General features: G+C 34.5%; 1 protein-coding gene across 2 annotated transcripts in view; it reads left to right on the plus strand.

Annotated features, from left to right (window-relative positions):
- EPHA3 (EPH receptor A3) overlaps window positions 1–25,593 on the plus strand; it is a 364,189-nt gene that overhangs the window by 288,657 nt on the left and 49,939 nt on the right. For both annotated transcript variants that reach the window (XM_082745038.1, XM_082745039.1), the window contains exons 8-11: window positions 6,270–6,372; window positions 7,075–7,142; window positions 12,284–12,409; window positions 18,675–18,860. In XM_082745038.1, coding sequence (XP_082601164.1) covers window positions 6,270–6,372; window positions 7,075–7,142; window positions 12,284–12,409; window positions 18,675–18,860 — 483 coding nt within the window. The remainder of the gene's footprint in view (window positions 1–6,269; window positions 6,373–7,074; window positions 7,143–12,283; window positions 12,410–18,674; window positions 18,861–25,593) is intronic.

Raw genomic sequence — 25,593 nt, forward strand, 5'->3', positions numbered from 1 at the left:
TTATATATATCACTCAGTTGTCTGCAACTTAAATTCAATTGTAAAATAGCCTAGAAAGGCAATCAAAGATGAACACCCTTTAGAAAGAGACTCTCTGGGAAAGGTCTGACAATGGCCTGCACTGTCCTGAAAGGAAACCCTTTCAGGACAAAGTAATCTCTTCTGATTTTTTCCAATTTGCCATTTCTCCTGGCATGCATATTTCTTACTTAAATATTTTGTTCATGACATTAAAATCATGTTGGCTTCGGTACAGTAATATTTTTATTATGCCCACAATCCATATCTAATAGAAACATTGAAGATTAACATAAATTATCAAAACTGTTCAAGTTAGTGTAATAGTTACTCTATCAGGTAGTAATTTTATGGCACACTTTTGGTCAGGTGATTAGAAAGGCTTCTTATAATAACAAGCTGTACCTCCTGCAAGGCACTGATAACCTAGTGTTCTTAGAAATTATTAGCTCACAGCTGAAACGTGGCAATTCTTCTAACTCAAAGGGGAGCTGCCATCCTCAAAAGCATACGTCTATACTTCGAGACCTCTCCTAATCCTCCGTGATGGATATACATGTTTACCCAACTGTGGCGTTATGGGAGTGCCTGCTCGGATCTCCATGCTGCCAAGCCTGCAGTGGGCAGACAACCTCCAGCTGCTGCTCCTTCAGGACCCACCACAGCCACCATGCACGGGCCACACTTCCCTTGTGGACTAAACACTGCAAGGGGACTGGTGTCAGGCCTTTTCTGACTAATGCAGGATTCTTCTCCAAACAGTCTTCACTCTGGGACTAGGTTCCAAGGAGAAATCGTTCTCTGAGACAATTCAAATCAAAATGGTACAAATTGCCATGAGAGTACATCTGAACAAGTTTTAAAAACAAATTTAAAATTTTATGTGACACAATAAAAAAGTTTAATTGCAATTTGACATTAGTAGTTCTAAATATTTTTGTTAATGTTTAAGTAGTGCAAAACAAGTTTCTTTTTACTTTTTCTTTTTTTTTTTTTAAGATTTTATTTTCAAATAATCTCTACATCCAACAAGAGGCTTGAACTCACAGCCCTGAGATCAAGAGTTGCATGCTCCTCCCTGCCTGCCAGGGTCATTGCAGAAAAGTTTCTTGTTCTGAAATGATTACAAATTGAATTTTTTTATCAAACTTTTAAATGATATTTAAGGGAACAACAACAAAATCTACATTTGCATTACCAAGAAAGATCCCAAATCCCAGGAAGAGAAAGAAACAAATGTGCATTATATCCCTGTCGTAGTAATTAGGTATATTGAGGGACAGGAGGGTCAGATCACCATTAGATAAACCTTCATTATGTTCCACGCATGCATGTTCTTAATCAGCACTTAACTTTATCTGATATGTAAATATGCAAAGGGAACAACAAATTCCAATACATGAATGTAACTCCAGATTTACTATAGATATTGCTGGAGTGGCCTTCTGCATGAACCACTTCTGAAGCTTCAGTGTCTGAGGTTTAAGAAATAATCCCATTGGAAAACTATAGGGTCTTGGGGTTTTGCCAGATAAGTTTTATATTTGCAATACTTCCACTGATTGATAGAGCAGTTGAAGAGAGGATAGGAAAAGATGAGCTTTTTAACACCTCCTCTACATTTATAAAAATCTTTGAGTTGAGCAGCTTTATTTATTTATTTATTTATTTTTTAAAGATTTTATTTATTTGCTTAAGAGAGAGAGAGCAAAAAAGAGCGTGCAAGAGAGAGCACGAGCAGGAACAGGAGCAGAGAGAGTGGGGGAAGCTGACTCCCTGCTCAGCAGGGAGCCAGTTGCAGGACCCTGGATCATGTCTTGAGCTGAAGGCAGACACTTCACTGACTGATTCACCGAGTCTCCCCTCACTTTGATTTAAAAAAAAAAAAAATCAATTTACTCTTGCTGCTTCAGCATAAAATTATTCCAGCCTTTAAATATAAATGAGGAAAAAAAAGTATTTTTTGTCTTAGCCGGGAAAAAAAAGACAAAACTCAACTTTCTATTTTTTTTTTTTAAGATTTATTTGAGAGAGAGAGAGAGAGAGAGAAAGGGGGTAAGGGCAGAGTGAGAGCATCTTCAAGCAGACTCCCCAGTGAGTGTGGAGCCTGATGTGGGGCTTGATCTCACAACCCTGAGATCATGCCCTGAGCCAAAACCAAGAATCAGATACTTAACCAACTGAGCCATCGAGGTACCCCTGAGTTTCTATATTTTTTAATAAAAATGATATCTTCTTAAAATTCTAAGAACATAAGAGTCTTATTTGTTATATATTGATATTTATATATTATATAATATTTACATATATTATATATATAAAGTCTCATGTTTGGATTTCTTTTAACAATTTACTATTTATTGTACTTTTAATTTTTTTAATTTTTTCTAGTTCTTATTTTTATAAATTATATGAAAAGTTCTCATTCATAACACATATACATAATTTTCAATAGAACAAAGTATATCTTTACCTGGAATTTAGATAATATTTTTTGAACTTGGTTAAAATGTCTTACTTTTTACAATGATTATCATCTTCCTCTTACCGATGAGGAAACTGAGAAATAGGGAGGTTTAAGCAAGTTTTCCAAAACCATACCATTGGTAAATTACGGGTCTGATACTAGAACTCATGTATTTATGTGATAATATATTAAGCATTCTTTTTTTTTTAAGATTATTTATTCATTTATTTGATAGACAGAGAGAGATCACAAGTAGGCAGAGAGGCAGGCAGAGAGAGAGGGGGAAGCAGGCTCCCTGCTGAGCAGAGAGCCCAATGCGGGGCTCGATCCCAGGACCCTGAGATCATGACCTGAGCTGAAGACAGAGGCTTAAACCACTGAGCCACCCAGGCGCCCCTATTTTAAGCATTCTTATAAATCATTTTATCTGGTCCTGTTCTGTAAGCTATTCAAATACTATTATTTCCTTTTTATGTGGCCTAGGACACAAAGTTTATATGTTTTTTTCCCTCAGGTTGTATAACCAATAAGTGAGGTCAATGACCCTAGAATCTCCAAGTTTTGGAGTACTGATCCAGTGCTGTGATTGCATATTAAAATATATTTATTAATATATTATTTATATATGTGCATATTAATTAATTAAATATGTATATATATGTAATGTTAAAGTGGTAGATTTTGTCGGAGTAAAGAAGCATCCTAGAGTCAAGGCAACATCTCCTAAGTAAGAAGTACGAAGAGTATGAAACTGTGGCATGCTTGGAAATACAGTCAACTGTCTAGAAACCCTCAGTGGGTAGACATGGAATCCATAGCACTTTTTGCCAATTTTTCACTGAGGAAATGAAATAATAAAAATATGTAGCATTTATTAAGCACTTACTATGTGCCTGGCACTGTTTTAAGTGTTTTAACTGCATTACCCATTTAATCCTCACAACAATGAGATATTATGTCAGAGAACATATAAGTTCAAATCCAGGCATTCTGGTTCACAAGAACGATCTCCTAACCAGCCTGCTTTAGGGAGAGGAAGCTGGCAGTATGTACAGGCTATACTAAAATGGGCAGTGCCTAGCTAGAAACAGGAGAAGCAGTTTGCTTGTGGGAGTAAATATTCAAAATGAGTTTCTAAGACACATAATAGGTATCAATGTTTAGCAGCATGCCACATAAAGTCATTGGACAACTCTATTATGCATTTAGTCAATATTACTCATTAAAGTGTTTGCTAATTTCACCAGCAAAAATGATCAGTTTGATTATGTGCTTTAGATAGTCTCCAGGATCCATAGCTATTTAGAGCTAGAGGAAATTGCAGAGATGTTCTACTGCCTGTGACAGAAAAAGAAATCGAGAAGTCCTCTTTCTTCTACCATGTTTCCCCTCCCAGTTTCACTGACCTTTATTTTATCAACTGGCTAAAATGTGCAGAGAAGGTAGAACTTGCTGGGCTTTATAAGTTATTACAGGATACAAAATGGAAAGTAAGAGATCAAGTTATTATTATAGGCTTATGGAGAATTATTGAATCACTAGGTTAAGTTATTTTGCAGACTAATCACAGATCAATGTCCCATGCATGGGTATGTATCAGTCCAGGTCTTCTGGGAGGCAGATGTGAAGATGGAATTACAAGAGCTTTATAGGGGGAGATGTAGGTAGGGGAAACAGGCAGGAAGAGCAGAAGTGGTCAAGCAGCACCTCTGGCTGGGATGTAGGCCAGCTGTCTGTGAAGAGCTGGAGGGAAAGAGAAGCATGGAGAAGGAGGAGCCTCAGACAGCAGTGCAGCTCGGAGGGTCTCACCATGAGGAGCCCCAGAATGAAGACTGCTGTTGAGGAGTCCTGCACTGAGCAGGGAGGGCCTGGCTCTGGTCCCCTAGGGCGGTTAGTCATGGAGGGGAGCATGGCCCGTGCATGGAGGCTGCGGTGGGTCCTGAAGGGGTAGCAGCTGGAGGTTGTCTGCCACTGCAGGCTTGGCAGCGGAGAGATCGAAGCAGGCACTCCCATGACTGCCACTGTGGTGTAAACAACAGTTTGCTGGTAGTAAAGAATAAAGTGCTTGCAGCAGTTTATATTATGAGGATGCCATCCTGCCACACTTGGAGCTCTTTTTTTCAGATGCTGAGGAAACTTCTCATAGCCTATCTGCCAGGTCTCTTCATTTGTATCACCTAGCTGTTCCTAAAGCAGCGTTATTTTCCAGAAAACCTTCCAAGGTTAGATGTTGATGAGGCTGAACATCAGATACTGGCTTCTGGAGAGGAGATGGTATTCAAATAATCAAACTCTGTCTTCTAAGCTCTTTTCATTCATCCCTCATTCATTTGTGCACCGACATTTATTACAAGAGTAATATATGTTAAAATATGAGCATGTGAATGGGGTTGTTCCAGGAGCTGAGCATATTTTTAGAAGGTCTAGAGATCGGGATTCTTATGGAGTTTGTTAGTAGCTGAGGCTGGGGTTAGAGAGGACTAGATTCTTAAATGGCTTTACCTTCGCTGGTATGGAATTTGCATTTTATCTTAAAAGTGATGGAGAGCCCTGCAAAACTTTTATGCAGGAGAACGACATGGTCAAATTCATGGTTTAGAAGGAATACACTGATGGCCATGTAAATAGAGACCAATCAGGAATTTCTAATTGTAATCCAGAAGGGAAATGAAGACATAAACTAAAACACTCAAAGAGTTTGGTAATTAATTGGATATTGAAGGATCAAAAGGGAAAAGATGAGATGACTTCATGTTTATGGTCTATGTCTTTGCTAGTCAAAATGTTGACTGGGTCAGCGGCATTAGCATCACTGTAAGCTCACAAGAAAAGTCCAGTCTTGGTCCCCATTCTGGACCAACTGGATCACAAACAACTTTTCCAAAAGATTCTCAAGTGGTTCAAATGAAGTTAGAGAAGCATTGGTCTAGCTCAAGGGTCAGTAAGCTTGTTCTGTAAAGGGACAGATAATAAATGTCAGGCCTTGTGTGTATAGTCTCTGTTGTTCCTACTCAACTTGGCTATTGTAGCATAAAAGTGGCCAGACAATACACAATTGAATGCGGTTGTGTTCCAAAGCAATTTTACTTATGCACCCAAACTTGAATTTTGTATAATTTTTACATGTCAAGAAATATTCTTTTAACTTTTTACAACCATTAAAAATATATATAAAAATAATGTGAACTCCTGGGCGTTACAAAAATTGATGGCAGGCCAGGTTTGATCCCTGGGCCTTCTTTGCCAATACCTCATCTAGGTGAGTGAGTGAGCAAATGGGCCATTCACAAAGGTAGGAAATACAGGAAGAACAATTTGTTGGTGGTATGTGTTGTAAAACATTTAAATAACTCTAGATATTGGAGGCTAAACAAGCTTGATTAGATTGTTTTTATCATTTTGTTCCTGGAACTCTTACCTGTTCTCTATGTGCCTCTGGTAATTTCTGGTTTATCCAGTGAGTTTCTCTGTAGTGAGGATAGACAAAACCAGCCCAGGATATTTCACACGCTAGGCACTCAAGGTGTGTTTGATTGATGCCATTGAAACAGAATACTTTATCTTACTAATTAGAAATTTCAAGCGCCATTGTAAGAAATTTTTTTTCTTTTTTTCTTTCTTTTTTTTTTTTTTTTACACGAAATGAAGAGTTCTATCTATACAGGCTTAAGCAGTGAGCCAATTTCAGGTAAAACCAGTGTAAATATGGTTTCTCTGTGCAGATGTTAGTTATGGTGTGTTAATGCCTGGCCTTTTCTTATTTTTTTTTTTCTCTACCTCACAGCTTTCTCCATTTCTGGGGAAAACAGCCAAGTAGTGATGATTGCCATTTCAGCGGCGGTGGCGATTATCCTGCTCACAGTCGTCACCTACGTCTTGATCGGGAGGTGAGTCCACGGGCTCTTTTACCACTTACTTTCATTATTGCCTTGCCTCCCCTCAGTGGCCACTAACATCCAAAGGTTGTGGTCCATGAAGTATTTTAACAAATAAGCATGTCTCCACTTAGATCTAGATTTTCTTCTCCTCCCTTTCTTTTCTTTCTCCATCTTTAGTTTTGATTTTTCTTTCCTCCATTAAATTCCTGCCCCACTCTTCAACACATTCCACTTCTCCTCTCTCTTGACCTCACTTGTAGTTTTTACTTTCTTTTTCCAATTATCCTCTTACTCTTCAAATATGCCCCAGATTTCCCTGTCACTTTCTCACCCAGAACACTGGTAACGCAGCATAGCGCTAATCACTAACAATGGAGACTTTACCCTTCATTCATTCTAACAGCAGTTGTTTAAAAAAAAAAAAAAAAAACTATAAACACTTTCTAAGGCTATTATAAAAACTGAGCTGAAGGGGTCTGCACAGTGGGGAATCAGCTCTACGTATCTCCTCATTAGGCAGCTTTCCAGAGTCCCCAGAGAAAGAGGCTTTCTATAAAGGATTTAGAAAATATGAAGTCATTAAACTTTTACTAAAGCATTTAATTGTTTGAGGAAAATGCTTTACTTTTTTGTGCTTTGCACATTCTGCACATAGATAATTGCTTTACGTATATTTTCTTTCTGTGTTTCTTCCCTTGACTTAACCTCCAGGTTCTGTGGCTATAACAAGTCAAAACACAATGCAGATGAAAAAAGGCTTCATTTCGGGAATGGACATTGTAAGTTCCTAAGCTGTTTTGGTGCTTTGGTTTTTACCATTTCAGTTTTCCCAGTTATTGATTTGTAATTGGATAACTTCCCCACAAAGAGAATGCAAAAGTAGTTCTATGAAAGAATTGAGCAAATTAAATTAATTTTAAATGGAGAAGGAAATTCATGGCTCCACATTAAGTAATTTTTACATGGTCACATTTCAGCATACTTAAGCTAAAGGGAAGGATAACCTGTGGTTTCTATCCAGATAATGCATAGGATGTGGAGTATGGTCTATAGTCAGCTCTGCGTAGCTGAAAGTCAAAGCGTATCTTCAATTTCCTCATTTCTTGTCCTTTGCTAAAATCTAAATAGGAACCTTTTCCTTTTCCTAACTCCCAAATAAATATAAACCTCTGTTTATGTGAAATGCCGTACTCTGTTTTGTCAACCAAGCAGGAGAGAGCCTTTAAAATAAACTATTTTGGAGTTATACGATATCCAACTGGTAGGAAAGACTGCACTTTTCCCTCATATTTTAATACTAATCAGTTTAGTGTCTTTTTAATATTTTCTAAAAGAAATACTTTCATTTAGGAAATGAAGTGTTTATATCTAATAAGAGGACTCTTTTCTTCTTCTTCTTCTTCTTCTGGCAAAATAAATCATCCCAGGTGTTTTGATTTTCCAAACTATGGCTCAGTTTAATGTGGCAATTACTAATCAGTGGACTCAAAGGGAATGTTCTTATGGAAGTTAGTATAGATTTATGTGCTTTCAAATAATCTCAATATAAGTAATGTGTTCTTGTATACATTACTTCCTTTGGAATTCACCGTTGCCTTGTATAATTATTGTCAATTCAGCATCATACTTTGTATCAGTCAGTGGCTTTGCATCTAAAAATTATAGCTCTCGTTATAACTCAAGTAAAAGCTTGATTACCTGTAGCTAACATGCAGGGGGCATACAGTGGCTTGAAAAAAAAAAAAAAAAAAAAAGTCTTCCGAAATGTAAATTGATGTAATGTGAACACCGCGACAGAGTTTACAGAGAACATTTTCTGTTTGTAGTCCTTACAGAATAATTCACAAAAGCCAAAGTAGTACATTCTTAGTAGACTCACTTCATCATTTCAGATTAGTTAGGTTACCAACTCAGAAGTCGTAAAAGAATGAATGAACAAATTACAGGATACTTGTCTAGCTTTTTTCATCATCCCCAAAAACACAGAGTCCCAGTCACCATGCATAAATTAAAGCAGTTACATTCCTGTGGATTAAGTTGTTCTTAATTTGGGTTAGATAGTCAATGTAAATATTGTCTTTAGAGCAAAACCATACTTTTTTTTATATCAAAATTGTAAATCTCATGAATTTGGAACAATGATAAATTTCTGTAACCCACTTGTAAACAGGTCCCTCTATCACTCCAGTCTGTTTTAGCTGTTGGTTTTTCTGGGAGAGTTGGTTGAGACTTTAATTTTCTTCAAATGCACAATATTCTTATGACAGACAAACAAAAGAGAAATGCATTTTATCCTAGCTATAAGGGCATAAGGTAACTTATGTGCATGTCATAAACTTTCTGCGTCTTAATGCTACAGCTGGTTTATTTCAGACCATTTATTTGGTATTACTTTAAAAAGCTCTAGCTATGAACTATTCCCTCCAGCCTTGTTACAAATCCTATAATATTGCTTCAAAAGGAAAGAAATGTGTTTCACCTCCTAAGATCCTGTCCCCTTGCCCTCTCTGGCTAGGTCTTTTTATTTTTTGCTATCCTTAGGGCAACTCATGCTGGTAAAATGGAAATGTAAATTATTGTGTTTGCACAGAACGAGCTGTAAAGTAGTGCAGCTTAACACGTGTGCATGTGTTTATTATCTGGTTTTCTTGACACAGCCCAGCTACTCTGTATGTTGCCCTTAATTATTGGTGTGAAGGGATTATGTGCCTTGTATCCTGCATCACCTGATTCCTGGAACCTCTAGGGTCAGCAGTTAAAAGTCAGCAGCCAAACTCCCACAGTGAACAGGCTATTTTACTTGGGGATGTGTGTATGTTTATATTTGTATTGTTCCCTAAACTTTGTGTGGATAAAAAAAGCAATATATATGATTTTACTTCATTGAAACGAGATTGATTGATTTTAGTTGGAAATGATATTGAATTTTCAGATTATTTAGTAATACATATATTACCCTAGGGCTGCCAGGTATGAGAGGTAACTCTAAGAACACTTTCAAGGCTGTTTAAAACCAATGCTTATTTATAAATGTTTGAGGCTTTGCTTCTGACAGCTCATTTTATTATGGTCTTTGCAAATTCTGATGCTAGTAAATCGCTTCCAACTTCATTTCCTTGAGGTGAGCAAAGTAAAACATTTGTAATTGTTTACAAGAAAAATTTTCATTTTGGGGGAAAAGCTTGATTTTTACCTTATCTTTAAAAATGTTTCTCTTTCCTTGAAAAGTAATACTTAATTTCCTTACCTTACTAGTTCTTTACCTTACAATCTACTAGAGACGAATCAAAATAGAATGATCATATAGCCTAGCCAAACTTTGAGGCAAGCCTTCATTAAAATGTAACCAAACTGACTTCATGAAAAGATTCTGACACATTTTATTTTCTGACTTTTTATGTAAGTCTACAGTTACTTTTACTGTTTTCCTTAACCTAAGCAAGAAAAGTATGAGAGCTTTCCTTAATCTGTTTGCTTGTTTTAAGGGTAAAGTGTTTTGATACTGATAATATTGAAATAGGTTTAGTGTAATAATAAACTATAGAAGACCACTGTCCTAATGAGTGGCTCGGCCATCTATTTTGATAGGAAGCAATAATGTTTTCAATAATGGCAGAAGCTTGCAAACTGATCTGGGAGCTCAAAAGGAATGGACACTTCTGAGCCCAAATTCTGTCTCTAGAAACCTCATTTACATTAATAATTGTGAATGAACATTCTTAACATGAAAATACTTAAAACGACAAAAAGTCTCTCTCATTTATTGGACCTTAACCACATAACAGGCACTCATGCCAGGTGCCTGAATAGCAAGAAATAGAAATAGAAAATAGAAAGAGCCTTCTTTCTCTGGCACCTCATTTATTCTTTTTGCTGAGCTGTTCAAAGTAGAAAAGCTTCAAAAGTAACAGTTCTTACCTTCAAAAGCTATTTTAATCCACAGTTTGCCCAAGCCAGAGCAAAGGACTTGTCACTTCCCCATTTCTGTGGATGTAACTCCCTAGATATGTCTTCTTGAAATATCTGCACTTGGCCTCAGGATGGAGAGGTGGCACTATGGTGGCGCTCCTTGTCAACACAGGCTTGAGTAGGACGAGTGTTAGACTTTCTTCTCCATTTGTTTCCCAACTCTCCCAAACCCACTCTATAGTCATCTGAAAACAGCTAAACATAGCTAAAATAATCTGAAAACATAGCTGAGGACAACTGATTTTTTACTCCCTAACCACCATTTATTTTTATAATCCATTTTTTTGTATGCTTCTATTTCATTACTCAAAACGTTTATGGATACTTTGCAGGAACATAAATTATTATGTGGTATAACCATGTCATTTATAAAGATGTCCTATAGGTCAATGAACTAATTCTTTCTCAGCCCACACTATGAAATGCTAGACCTGTTGGCCTAATGTCCATTGAGCTGAAGGCTTTCCAGAATAATTGTGGTCTTCAGTCTTTGCACCCATTTCATGCAAAGTCCAAAATGGAGTTGAAGAAGTCTTTGGTCATCACAGAATGTTCAGTTGCATTTTTCATTAAGATTCTTTCAATAAAAAATTAAACCGGAAAGGATAACATCTGATTTTGTTACTTTAGTATTAAAAAAGTCTTTTGATAATATAGTGTGATAAATGAAAAAATATATCACTATTTGTCATCCCTGCTCCTTGCTAAAACAATGTTACCAATATTTTTTTTACCAATGTTACCAAAATTAAAAGTAAAAATCCATCATATTAGTACATACACAATATTCTTTAATGTTAGAGCATGTTTGAGTACTTTAATAGAGCCTCGTCTCCCTTTTTTAAAATTTAGTTTTAGGGGGTGCCTGGCTGGCTCAAGTAGAGCATGTGACTCACAACTCAGGGTTGTGAGTTCAAGCCCCACATTGGGCATACAGCTTACTCAAAAAAGAAAAAATAGTTTTACTTTAGAGAAAATTCATTTATTGAATATTCCAAATTTTTTCTAATATAACTTATTTTTCCAAATGGTAGGACTCTCATTAATATAAAATCAGATCCAAAATGATTCTTCTGAATCTTCCACCCATGCTATTTTAATTATAGATCATCACAAAAAATTTTGCCTTCAGAATAATTAAATAAGTGCATATATGATGAAGGAGGTTTATATAAAATAAACTATAAATGTAATTTATGTTTGGAATTTAGCTTCTTAGAACCATTATTAAACTTACAGAGAATCTATATTGTCCTTAACTATGTTGAAAAATTATACAATAAGATTTCAGTTAATTGTACATGCACGTAATAGTACATGCATTTAATACTCACATTATATATACATATTCTCACAGGTTTAAGAAGACCTACAATAGCAATGTGAAATTTTGATTGTGAATGTTACTAAAAGGAGAATAGTGTCAGACAAAAACCATGATGTTTTATGTTCTTTAATTAATTTGTCTGTAATTATAGCTGCCATTCCACCTTATGAAATTATTTCACAAACTTTGATTTATTGTCAGATGTGGCCTTGTTATAAATATCTGTTTACTGCAGGCTTTGTAGAATCATAAATGTGTAATAGTGTGATGGTATTCATTCACTCATGCTTCTGGTAATAATTACTGGGTCTACTCAATCCAGAACCATCCTTTCATTGAGATTCCCCTTTCTGAAAGTTCATTTTCCTTCTAATGCTTTTTCAGAGAAAGTTCATTGTGTTTCCTCTTTTGTTTCATTATGGGAAAGTTTGTTTCTTAAGTGGTTCAGTACTTAATTCAACTTCTCTGTCTGCCAATTGCCATGATACCTGAGAATAAACTAAAGTGGGTGTACTTTTTTGTAATGGGTTTTTTTTTTCCACTGATAATGTGATTATGAAATTGCATCAATAAAACTTAAATAAATCTAGCTATAATAATGCCTTTCTTCCTTCCCTTAAACAGTAAAACTTCCAGGTCTCAGGACTTACGTTGACCCACATACATACGAAGACCCTACCCAAGCAGTTCACGAGTTTGCTAAGGAGTTGGATGCCACCAACATATCCATTGACAAAGTTGTTGGAGCAGGTAACCACCAAAATAATCTCACCCCCAACCCTGTGTTAATTACAAGTTTACAACTATGAATAATAATGCCGTCTGAGATCACTCAAGTTCTCAAGCCTAAGTTATACTGCTATGAAAAGGGACATTTTCCCCCCTGATTTCATGATCAAAGGCAGGCAATAAATAAATGAAGGAGCATTTAACAGAATGTAATGATTTCAAAGGTGCCAGACTTACAGACTCACAGACCATGGCCAGCTTTTTATTTATTGAATTTCAGAGCCAGCAGCCGCAAGAGCTCAGTCCTCCCGGGGCTGTGCTGATCATGTGTCACAAAGCCTATTTGGCTGAAAAGGGGATAACAGGATGAAAGTGTCTTACTTTAAACAAGCTCACAAAGTGAAAATTTGATTTTGTAAAAAAGGTAATTTTAGAATGCTCTTCAGAATTAAAAAAAGAGACAACACAAAATAAAATCATAAATGACACATTTTATTCAAATTTATTCAAAACTATTTTTGAGTGAACAGTTTAAATGGTTCATTTTAATATTTGCCTGTAACTTTGTATAGTCTTAATTCATTGCGCTGAAGCTTGCCTTCATATAGACATCTCTTCATTCTAATCATGAATCTAGTCAATCATAGATCCATTAACAAACACCTATGGATTTTTAAAGCAGATTCATATTTCCAATAAAAATTATACTTATAAAATAACGATATTTTCACATTTACACATTAACATATGGACAAATACAAACACGCAGTGTGCAATTGAATAAAAACTACTACTTAAAAGTAAAAATAAATATTGTACAATAGTTTCATTCCATCATCTCCTTAGTCAATATTGTTTTAAAAACAAAAGCAAAGTTGATGTAGGAAATAGAAAAATTGAGAAATTAACTCATTGAATTATACATAACGTATCGAATCATGTTTTTGGCAAGTACTATATATATGACTGATGCTTCTTTACACAGATGTGCATATAATTTCTCTGTTTCTCTTTCTGTACATCAAACCAGTGTTTGGAATTCTAGCGGCATTTGCTATTCAAACAGGACAGTCTGAGTAATTCATATTATCTAAATAAAACGATAATTTACTAAATCTTCCCCTCCAACTTTATTCATATTTTATCTTCCTAAAACTCACATGAGCAGGTAATATTAAAATATGGAACTAGCAATTGATAAAAGGAGAATAGAGTATGAGCTTCCTTTTCCACAATCTAAGACTTAAGAATATACATACTCATAGTATATCTATGAATGCAATTGGAACAAATATATATTGATTACTCTCTTTCATTTGTGTAGTTCTGCTTTGTAAACTTCTCTGTGACATGGGGGCTTTTTGTCGTGCTGGTATTAATGCCCCACAAGAGTGCACTGCTTCCCAGCATGGAAAACTCAGGGGCAAAGGTAGCACAAAGACTTTGCACACTCAACCGATGTGAGGAGGAGAAACCCATTTAGGCTCAGCCAGTGTCCAGAAGACCAGACAAACACATCAGGACCTTGAACTTTGGGACTCTCTGCATTAATAAAATTAAATATGTCAATGTTATTGATAATGCCAGATATATAGAACAGTGTGGTGGAGACAAAACACATTAAAAATGGTATCTGATAGGGGCACCTAGGTGGCTCAGTGGGTTAAAGCTTCTGCCTTCAGCTCAGGTCATGATCCCAGGGTCCTGGAATGGAGCCTCATGGGCTCTCTGCTCCACAGGGAGCCTGCTTCCTCCTCCCTCTCTCTGCCTGCCTACTTGTGATCTCTGTCTGTCAAGTAAATAAATAAAATCTTTTAAAAAATTTTAAAAAATAAAAATGGTATCTGATAAATGAAGAAATGCTCCTTATACTAACTCATTTAATAATCCCCGACACTCATTAAAGATCAGGACAAACATCTTATTTCATTTCTCTCTTCAAACATATTGTAAAAAAAATAGACATATGCCCCATTTTCAGGTTTTTGTAGCCAATATCCTCATTTGCCACATTCAGGGCAATAATACTGTGCCTGTTTTGTTTGCAAACAAGTATATCTTCAAGGTCGATTACACTTCTCCTGGAAGATTTCAGTATAATATTGAATCCAGCCAATTCTAGTCTGTCTTGATTTGCCTTTCAGGGTTTGTCATCACCAAGACAGAATAGTAGATGGAGATTTTGAAAGCTATCAATTTTTCTTAAAATTTTGTTTTGAAAAATGTAAACTATCTACAAAAGTAGATGAAATTGTATAATAATGGAGAATATAGTATAATAGTACCCATTTCCACCACAACTTCAGTAACAATGTATTCCTGGCCAGCCTTCTTTCATTTATACACTTACTCATTTCCTATGTCCTTTTAAATTTTAAAAGTAATATTGTTGATAAAAATTTAATAGTTATGCTAAACTGATTAGCATCTATCTTCCAATTGCTTTAGTACTGAATCTTTCAGTCAAAGACAGAACTTTCTCAGTCAATTAAATATGCAGAAAAACTCTACATATGTGAGATAATTCTCTAATTTTCTGTAGGATATATTATAAAAAGAAATAGGTATAAGGGAAACTTTTATTTATACTTTGGCTAATTAGAAGAATTATGCCCATATTGAGAATAACAGAATTAAAACTGAACCACAAATTGACTTACTCAAAGTAGTAATTTTTTTAATATTGGAATTCAGAATGACTCAAATTTCCAGTTTTACTCCTCCATCCAACCATTATTTCAAAATCTAAATACTGAAAATTTCTAAAAGTAGAATATGTTCATTTAATTCCCTATCCTATTAGGCATTCACATGGTATTTAATTTTATTAGCCATTTGGGTAGGCGTCGTCTCCATTTCACCAGATGAGCTAAAAATTTGAATGACCTATAGTCACATAATTATTAATTGAAAACCAAAATTTGAATGTTGTACTTTCCAATTTCAAAGTTCATACTAGACATTAATAATGACAGTAACGCCTTCATCTAACATTTTTGTGAGGATTGAGATAATTCTTGAACATTGCTTACCTGACACATCAACATTGTTCCATATATATTTTTATTATGCTTCTCTTGTTAAAACGGTAGAAGGAGAGTGGAATTTGAAGGCAGAATGTCATTCTACTTAAATACAAGTAGATTTTTTTCTTCTATTTTAAATGACACGAGTGTAAGAAATTTTACTTTGAACAATTTTGCACTGTGTATCTTAAATCAGAATACAGTGTGTCCATTCTCAGAAAGGACAAATAAAAACTGCTATACTTACTGGATTTAAAAAATCAAGCAATTATTTCCAAGGATCTTATTGTAGTTGTGCTTTTACCTAGAAATGATGGGAATGAAAGGATCTATTTTTTGTTTTTTGTTTTTTTGGGGGGCTCAAAGTTAATTGTATTAGACCATGTAAAATCCAGCCTTGTGTTTGGCCAATCTTTGTTAATTTTTTCAACACTGTTGTTTAAGTTAATATAAAGAGAACTGAATTAATATTTAATATTTCTATGTTTAGTAAAATATACTGGTGACCATTTCTAGTATTTGTATGGTGAAACAATCACATTTCAATTTTTTTTTTTTAATTACCATTACTGAAACATCATTTTCTGAATTTTGGAGGTAGATAGACATTTACATATGTTGGTTATCCCATTGAGAAGAAAGAAAGGAACTCTAATTAACCAACTTGAAATTCAAACTCTTCTTCTGATGGTCCCAGTGAGGTACTCTCACAAAATGCTGTCCTTCACAAATACTTGTCTAAGGTGACATTAACCTTGCTACCACCATCATCATCACAACCACCTATTCTCACATCAATACAGAATTTGACAGTTTAAAAATCATTTTTATATTTGTGCTTCAATTTGATCTAACTTTTTAGAGATAGGTAATTTATCCTTCTTAAGGTGGGTCTGAACTCAGAGAGGAAAATAGTGACCAACACGTAGATGATACTTACTATGTGTCTTTACATAATATTCATTCTTTTATTTGCACAAACACCTCATGAGTTAGACACAGTTGGTGCTCCCAAGTTACAGACAGGAGACAAAATAATAGAGAGATTAAGATGCTTGCTTAAAATCACATGGCTAAGAAGTTACCAAGGCAAAAGAAGTTACCAAGGCAATTAGACCCTAGAATCCATACTCTGTCCACAGTTCTGTACTGTCTGTCCTGCAATCTGTTGACAAGTGATTTATTGTCTAGAAATAAGTGATGATAACATCAAAATTTAAAACATGATGCATTACAGCATATTGGCTCATGATGATGGCAGAACTTAGAGAAAATTAAAGCTTATTGTGGATGATTCCTTATGGTTTACTCAAAATTAATGTTATACAACATGAACTGGAGCTCTCTGGAAATGTTCTAATAACCCAGTATCATGAAAGGAATCCTAATTCTTAAAAAAATACATTTATTTCTGGGTGTACGTGCACGCAAAAGAGAGAGCGCATGCATGTGCACAAGGAGGGGTTGCAGGAGAAGCAGCAGACTCCCCATGGAGCAGGGAGCCCAAGTCAGGATCCCAGGAACCCAAGATCATGACCTGAGCAGAAGGTAGATCACTGAGCCACTCCCTGCAGCCTTTACTCCTGCTTACATATTCTAACAGTGGTTTACTTTGCATCATAACTTCTCTTCCGAATACACTCTATAATGACATATTCTACTTGGGATTTCAAAAAGTCAATGAATGTTCTCAAATTCTGTCCCTGATTCTCCCTGTAATCTGAAAGAACACTCTAGCTACAGATACCACTATCTTCTCTATACTCCCTCAAAGGTAAGAAATGAAATCTGTCTTATTTAGTATTATAACTCTGTGTTTTTCAATATATCTTGTCAAACTGTTGCCAATTGATGAGTATTTATTAAAAAATGTATAAGTAACTGCTTTTGGACGTTAAATGAATTTGACCAGTTACAGCATAAGTCATTGTTTTGGAAACTGATTCCAAAAACCACCAGTTTGGAAACTGGATTCCCGAGAAAGGGTCAAATCTGGGAGAGTTTAGAGCTTCCTGGAGAGAAGCGAGCCGTTCCTAGTAATGCAGCTGGTAAATCAATAGGATAACCTGCTGCTTTTGTGAGTTGAACCACTTGTTTGAACAAAATATAGGAAAGAAACATCTCACTTCTTGACAGCTTTTCTCTGGCTGGGCCATGGGACATGGAGCTTGTACAAAAACTCACAGCGAGAAGGCTGGACCAAGAATGCTCTTCCATTCCATAGTACCCTAACAATGTAATTAAACCTTTTCAGAAAAATCTCTTATTTGATATTTAAAAAGAAAACACATTTTTAAGGTATTGTACAAATCCACATAATATTAGGATTTCCTCTATGAACAAGGAACGTTCTATGGGTGACACTATTTTGTGGCAATTACCATGGCAAGCAGTGGGTGAGAGAAATGAATGTAAAGCATGTCTACCGTCAGGGAGCTCAAAACATGATGAAGAGTTATGGGTAAATCTTCTTAATAACAATATATATGAAGTTAGCACCACAACTATTTCTAGGCAGTTTTATATTAGTTCACTTAGACTATTTAAAAGTCAGCAACACTCCATATTTAGTAAATTCTGGGTTAATCATGCATTTAAGACAAGTTTTTTATTGGAGATACTGAATCAAAGAAAATATTTATAGTAATTCTATAGAAAAGGTTTTTACCCTTTTTTGATACTAGTATTTTCTTCTTCCTTCCAGAAGCTCAGAGAATTTTACAACTAGTATGTCAGTAATGTGACATGCCAATACTCCAATAAAATGAATTGATAGCAGATGCTACTGTTCTCATTTTCAGAGAGTCTGAGTATATCACTAAACTGATTCTCTTAGTAATAACAGAATGGCTGGAAACATCTGAAATTTAATCCATTGCTCAACCCATAATATCTGTGTTGCTCTGCTGATCAACCTCAGGAAATGGTAGCTATGAGAATAGGAGTTAAAACCCTATTAGATATGGCATTCGACTTTCCTCTGTTTCTTTCATATTTTTTTTTTATCACAATGTGGTACTTAAAAATGTATGAGGCCACTTACAAGGTCCATTTTCCATAGGGTGTGGATCCCCTGAGGTTTCTTAGGGATTCTCTGATTACCGTCTTCTGAAATAAGTTGAAAGCCTACAGAGTACATCTTGTGGGTCAAAGGTATAAATATTTTGAATGGGATTATTGAGGGGAAAGAGTTACTCTTTACTGATACCTTTTTATTATGTAAGTCCTTACCTTTTGTTGTGGTTCTGTTCTTCTAACAGGTGAATTTGGAGAAGTGTGCAGTGGTCGCTTAAAGCTTCCTTCAAAAAAAGAGATTTCAGTGGCCATCAAAACCCTGAAGGTGGGCTACACAGAAAAGCAGAGGAGAGACTTCCTGGGAGAAGCAAGTATTATGGGACAGTTTGACCATCCCAACATTATTCGACTAGAGGGAGTTGTTACTAAGAGTAAGTCAAGTCAAAAGACAGATTTTTGCCTTTGTTGAGCAGAGGTTATTTAAAGCTAAACTCAATCATTAAAGAATTTTGATTTTTGATTTTTTTTTATAAGTGTCAGTCTTAACAGAAAGACTAGTTTGGGGTTAACATGTCTTTCTTTGACAAAAGAACAAAGATATTTAAGTAGTTTTATATTGAAAGTGCTATTCTAGATCTTTAAAAAATTAGAAAAAATAGAAGCTAAAAAAATTGGTCGGTATTAAGACACATTGATGAAAAGACAGTTAAGAAGTGAATTGTGGAGAAGTCTCTGTTATGTAGAGTAAGAAGGAAAAACGATGACTCGATTTTGACAGGAATTGCTGGGAACTCCCAGCTAGCTGCCTTTTCTTTTACTGTTCACCAGTTTCAGTTAAATTTCCAAATCTTTACTCCCTTGATTTTAGGAAAATTATGGGAGTTTGGGGACTGCTTCCGAGCTGTAAAGATTGGGATCACATTAGACCCTAGGCCTTTTCCTGGTTCTCTGTGGATTTGAAATAATTCTAATCTAGAGTCCCAGATGGATTTTTGACTGGTCTGGGGAAACTCTGGCTCACTGCCCATGATAGAGATCTGAACTTATTTCCATGATAGTTTCTCCAGCCGGACTCAAAAGGAATCCCGTGAGGCAGGTATGTGATTTTTGGCTCCAGTACCAATGAAAACCTCTTGAGAATGCTCTAGGATTGTTTTTTTTCCTCAATATTTTAGAGCACAGGATGAAGAATAAACTAAATTGGCAGCAAACTACTTAGAGCAAAAGACAACATATGGCAGGAAATTTGGCATCCTTTAGGGGATAATTCATTGGCACCACATTTACATATTCTATGGTTACCAACAGACATTACACATTATATTTTTCACGATGATATTTTTCTTTAACATTACAAGGAGCTCTTTCCAAATGGCACTAATACCTATTCTCATCTTAGTGTGACTAAAAAGGCAGTTCCTTTCTCACAAGAGCATGGTATAATTGAAATGTACTTTGATTTCCTTTGGAGTTTTCTTATATAATAAATGGGATTAAGAACTGAGTAATGTAGAACTAAACCATAAACTGTAAGCCCATATTAAGTATGGTAAGAAGCATGTTTCCCTTCGTACTCCTAATATTAGGCCATACTAGTAGTAACTCTGAAATATTTTCTGATGAAGAGCATTTTTAACTATTTTTTAAATTAATAATAAAAACACTGCTAGTAGTAGTAAGATTGGGAAAATGTTCAAATCCTTTGTTCCTCCAGGGCAAGACCATACTACTTAATGCCTATAGAATTAAGAATTATGTCTCACTGGGATTTTAATAATCAATTAGCCATTTATTCCCTTTTATATCATCCTCACCAAGTGGTTGTCCTTCAGATTGCGAGCACACCCCTTGGGGAGGAAGCTCATTTTTACTTGTATGGCCGTTTTTCTTTTAACTTAATTTTCATAAGATTTTTTTCATAAGGTTTTCTTTTTGAGTTGACTATTGTATTGTATTTTGAGTTGACATTGTACTATGGATGTCATTTCATTATTATCACTACTCTGTGAATTAGATACAATAATTCCATTTGCATTAGAACAAATGATAACCCGTAAAGAGCAAGCAGCTTATCTAAATAGAAATTCCTGGAAATAGCATTGGAAACTTGGTCTGTTGGTTTTACCTCTTGTCCCTAACAATGGACAAAAAGTTTCTAATTTTAATTTTGTATTTTACTTCTTTTATATCTTGATTTTTTTAAATTTCTCTAATAATTTGATCATAGCAAGAAATCCCTCAAGCTTAAAAAATTTTCTGGAAAGAATTAATAACTCTTAATACCTAAAACAAAATGTGAACTCTCATAAAGGGAAAGAGTCCGTGTTATTTTTAAGGAGTGATAAAAATAGAAACTGGATCATACTAGATTCTTAACTTACCAATGTTAAGGAATTTAAAAATATTGATTGATTGATTAGATGGAAAAAAGAGCAGTATCTTCTACCTATAGGTCTTTCTTTGGTGTTGGTTCATTAAATTGAACGCATGCTTCAAGGAAGCACAACTGTATAACTGCTTGCATCAGTCAGGGAGTGATGGAAAACATCATCATATTTTAGCATGGACAGAATTATCTACCACCTAACTTTTCCAACACCTACACTTAATAAAGAATGAGATAAAAGTGACTATCAAAATAAATATTAGATTTAAATTTGTTTATTGATAGGCTTTTACATGTTATCAAATGTAAATTGACTTTTTGGTTTCCAGTGTTATTAAATTATTGGAAATGACCCATTATATTTTGCTAGCTGTTACCTATAAATTCATTCACTGAATGATGAGCAACATTAAACCATAATCATTATGGCGGGTTTTCTTTAAATATAAAAATGAAATAATCAAATATTAATTATGGCCAGCTGACAAAGAAATCCATAAAATAATACCCAAGACCAAACTGCAGAAAAAGAATGCATTAAGGAAAAAATTTTTTAAAATCATAGGTATTACACATTAAATGCCTTATTGAAGTCTGATTTTATAACATTCTAATGTGAATTACAACTGCCTTATTCTTGGGGTGAAAGTTCTAAATTTGATAACTCTCCCAGGTCAAATAAGCATGTAAGAGGTTGCCAAATTTGACTATATAGATCCCAGTCATCTTGTATAGTGCAAACATAATAGAGTAGCAAAACTAGATAAGATTTTGAACCTCTGACATATTTAAAATCTCTAAGTCTGGTACCCTATAACATCTGAGAGGAAATAGAAATGACTTAAAATGAAGTTAATATGTTTCATTTAACATATAAATAAGGCAATTTTGGTCACCAGAAGCTATTCATTCACTGCTATTATTTTCTTTTTTTCCTGGGAATATATGACTGCTAGAACGATCTAATTGTAAAGTTCATAAACACACACACACACACACACGAGTGAGGCATAGCTTACAATTTAATAAACAAAATTGTGTTTACAGAAGAAAACCAATTATATCAGTATCTGGATTAAGAATTAGAGTGTAATAGTTCAAGTTTTGACTCAACCCAACTGGTTGTGAGTCCTGTGGCAAATCAAAGCACTCACAGAGACTCAGTTTCTTCCCTTCTGATTCAGAATAGAAGTTCTACTTCACTATTTCCAGATACCTTAAAGGTCAAGTAAGATTATATAGGTATATATTTTATTAAGTGAAATAGACCTGTGAAAACCTAAATTATTACTCCTGGTAAGTTTGAGAATTTATCAATTAATCTTGGCTGTATAGAAAAGAAAAATTCTTGAAAGCAATTCCTTTTGTTTTGCTCAATAATAATTCTTCTCAATATTTCTATTAATTATATGTTTGAAACACTACATCTGTTATAAAGTATCATTTTCAAGTCATTTAGAGAAAGCCCTTTATTCAATCATTATATTTCCATTTATTTGAATTGAACCATAAACAATTGTAATAAGTTTTGAGCTTGATGGTCTTAAACAAGAGAAGGTGAGAGAGTCTCTGATCTTCAAAGTAGCAGAAAGCTGGGGGCATAGTCTCTGCTCAGAACTTGGTACTAACATGTGTTATCAATTTTAGTCGAAGTTCAAAAAGATGGAACTTATTTTTAGCAAATGTTTGATATTTCTGCCATCACACCATTAGTCAAATAATGTTCATACTTCAAGAAGACCCACATTGGCCATTTTTTACCAAGTGAAATAGAAGGAATTATATTAGATAAGGTTGATGTGGTATTGTTGGTATTTGGGAGGGATTATTTTCTGAAAACTAGAAAAATAATAATTAGTGTAATTGTAACTTTACATCATTAAGGAATACAGTAAGCAGAACATTTGGACAGTTTCTCATAATTAAAACATTTCTATACTGATGTGAGCATTCACTTTACAGCAAAGTCTTAGTCATTTATTTGCACCTTTCTATCTCCTGTGCATATGATAAAGATATTGCTGAAATAAAATGTCATTCTATGTTGACCACGCCAATTTCTTGCTATGTCCTGTTTGCTTCTCTCTGACAGTGTTCTTCTGCACTTGTCTCAAGGGTACATTCATGACTAATTTTAGAAAGGAGTTGAGACCATCTCTATCCAAGTATCCACAACAATGAAATTAGGAAAATCTTTCAAATATATTAGAGAAAATATAAGACAGGGAATGCAATTTTTACACATTTAAGAATTTTCCTTATTTCTTCAACATTGACCGTTTATATTTTTTGGTTGAATTGGCCACACTTGAATTTAAAAAAGAATTTGTTTTTGTGTATTTCCCCATTTAGATAGGTTTATGATGTTTTTGAAAGGTTAAATGCAACTTAACAACATTTGTTAGAGCATGACTTACATCTGCCCAAAGATCAATTTTAAATTTTTAAATATACAATAACTCTCCTAAAGGAAGAACCATAATTATACACTTGTTTAATAACTGTCTGTATAATTCTGATCATACACAAATTCTTGCAAAAAGTGAGAAAAAGAAACATCCCTTACTCATGAGGCTGAGGATATCTTTGACACCAAATCATACAAGAATATTTTTCAGAGGGAGAAAAAAAAAACTGCAATGTGTGAACAAAAATTCAGTAACACTGGAATAATTATAAAGCCATAGTTAATAATTTTATCAAAAAAGATACTATGTAATGCTCAAGTTTGGTTTATGCCAAAAATGCAAAGTTGGTTTGCTATTAAATCATTCTAGAAATTCACAACGTAGATAGAAAAGAAAAAGTCAATCTCGATAGATACAGAAAATAAACATTTTAGTTAAAAAGTGTTTCTCAGCACATCCTACATGGAAATATGTATGCCTGATAAATGTATGTAAAAACCATAAAACAAAACAAAACAAAAATCTTACAACATTGTATTCAGTAGTAAAACATGAAAGGCATTTATCTTAAAGTAGAAATGAGAATCTTGGTATTATCAACTCAATTCATTATTATACACAAGGTCTTAATTTTTGCAAATAGAAAAGAAAATAAATAAAATGTAGAAAGATTGAAAAGGGAAAAATATCTAAGCTGTCCTTGCAAAATCAAACTGAGCACATTCAGATTACATATTTATTAATTGTTACTGCACTTATTTTACAAACCACCTTTGAATAAAATAAGAAAGAGTAGAAATATCATTCCTGTCTTTTTTTTTTTTTTGAAGTATAGTTGATATACAATGATAATTAGTTTTAAGTGGATGGTATATTGTTGGCTGTATAGCCTATGCTGTATTTTTCAGCTGTTCCTGTTTTAAAAACTATTAAATTTTGTTTTGAATTAAACACAAATAAAATTTAAAAGTGTAAAGTAACGTAAAGCATTCAGTGTACTAAGATTGGAGTATGGTTGGTAAGGAAGACTTGGAGAATGTGCTTCTTAGCCTGACTTTGGAGAGAGAGATTATCCTTAGGCACCCTGAAATGATAGTCATGTGATCAGTTTTAATTGGCAGTCTGCTAGGTGCTGCTAGAACTACATACAACATGGAGTTGGCCCCTGCCCTCCTTAATTTATAGACCAGTGGGTGTGATAGGGATCATTAAAAAATATATATATTTATGTGTGAGAGAGAGAGAGTTGGCAAAGGAGCAGAGGAGTAGGGAGAGGGACAAGCAGACTCCACACTGAGCCTAGAGCCATATATGGTTCTGTCTCACGACCCTGAGATCATGATCTGAGCTGAAATCAAGAGTCTGATGCTTAACCAGCTGAGCTGCCCAAGCATCCTAATAGGGATCATTCTTAAAATGAATAATGTCTTCATTAAAATGGAATCTGGAAAATACTGTCCTGTATTTTTATATGATTTAATAGTAAACCACAGAAAATACTCTAATTTCAATCAGCTAGTTAGGTACATTACATGAAAATCTAAAACCAAAGCATTTTATTTCTAATCAAAGATGATTCTAGTCTTTTTTCCTGGGAATAATGAAACATATTTGTCAATTTTTTTTTCAGTTTACCTCCTGCTGTGTATGCTTTTTTGCTTCCATTCTGATTCTGATTACATATTAATAATGAGCGCTGGCTGCTAAGGTCAAAGATTTTGATTTTATATATCACACTCATGTATTGGAGTGTGTTTTTAATTTTTTGGAAATGAGACAGAATATGTGAGATACAATTACTGGTAATGGGAAATAATAGCATTTCCTTTGAAAATGAATTAAATTTCAATATTTTTTAAAGATTTATTTATTTGAAAGAGAGAGCACAGGAACAAGTGGGGTGAAGGGCTATAGAAGAGGGTGAAAATCTCAAGCAGACTATGCTGAGTCTGGTGCCCCACATGGAGCTTGATCCCAGCACCCTGAGATCACAGCCTGAGACAAAATTGAGTCAGTCAATAAACCAAATGTGCCACCCAGTTGCCCCTCAATAATTAAAAAAAAAAAAAAATTTTAAGTACTCTCTATATCCAGTGTGGGGTTCAAATTTACAATCCCAAAATAAAGAGTTGTATGCTCTACTGACTAAGCCAGCCAGGCACCCCAATGAGTTTTAATATTTTTATCATTGATGAATAATTTTTATGTTTGAAAGAAAATATTTCAATTTAAAGCCAACATTTATTTGATAATTACAAGATAAATCTCTGTGTATGGCTATATATTTATTACATTTCCCTGTCCTTTTTCTAGAAAATGTGATTATAAAGGCTGTGGTGAAATACATAATGTTGAACCTGGAATTCTTAT

The sequence above is a fragment of the Mustela nivalis genome (genome assembly GCF_964662115.1).
Source record: "Mustela nivalis genome assembly, chromosome: 1".
Classification (NCBI taxonomy): Eukaryota; Metazoa; Chordata; class Mammalia; order Carnivora; family Mustelidae; genus Mustela; species Mustela nivalis.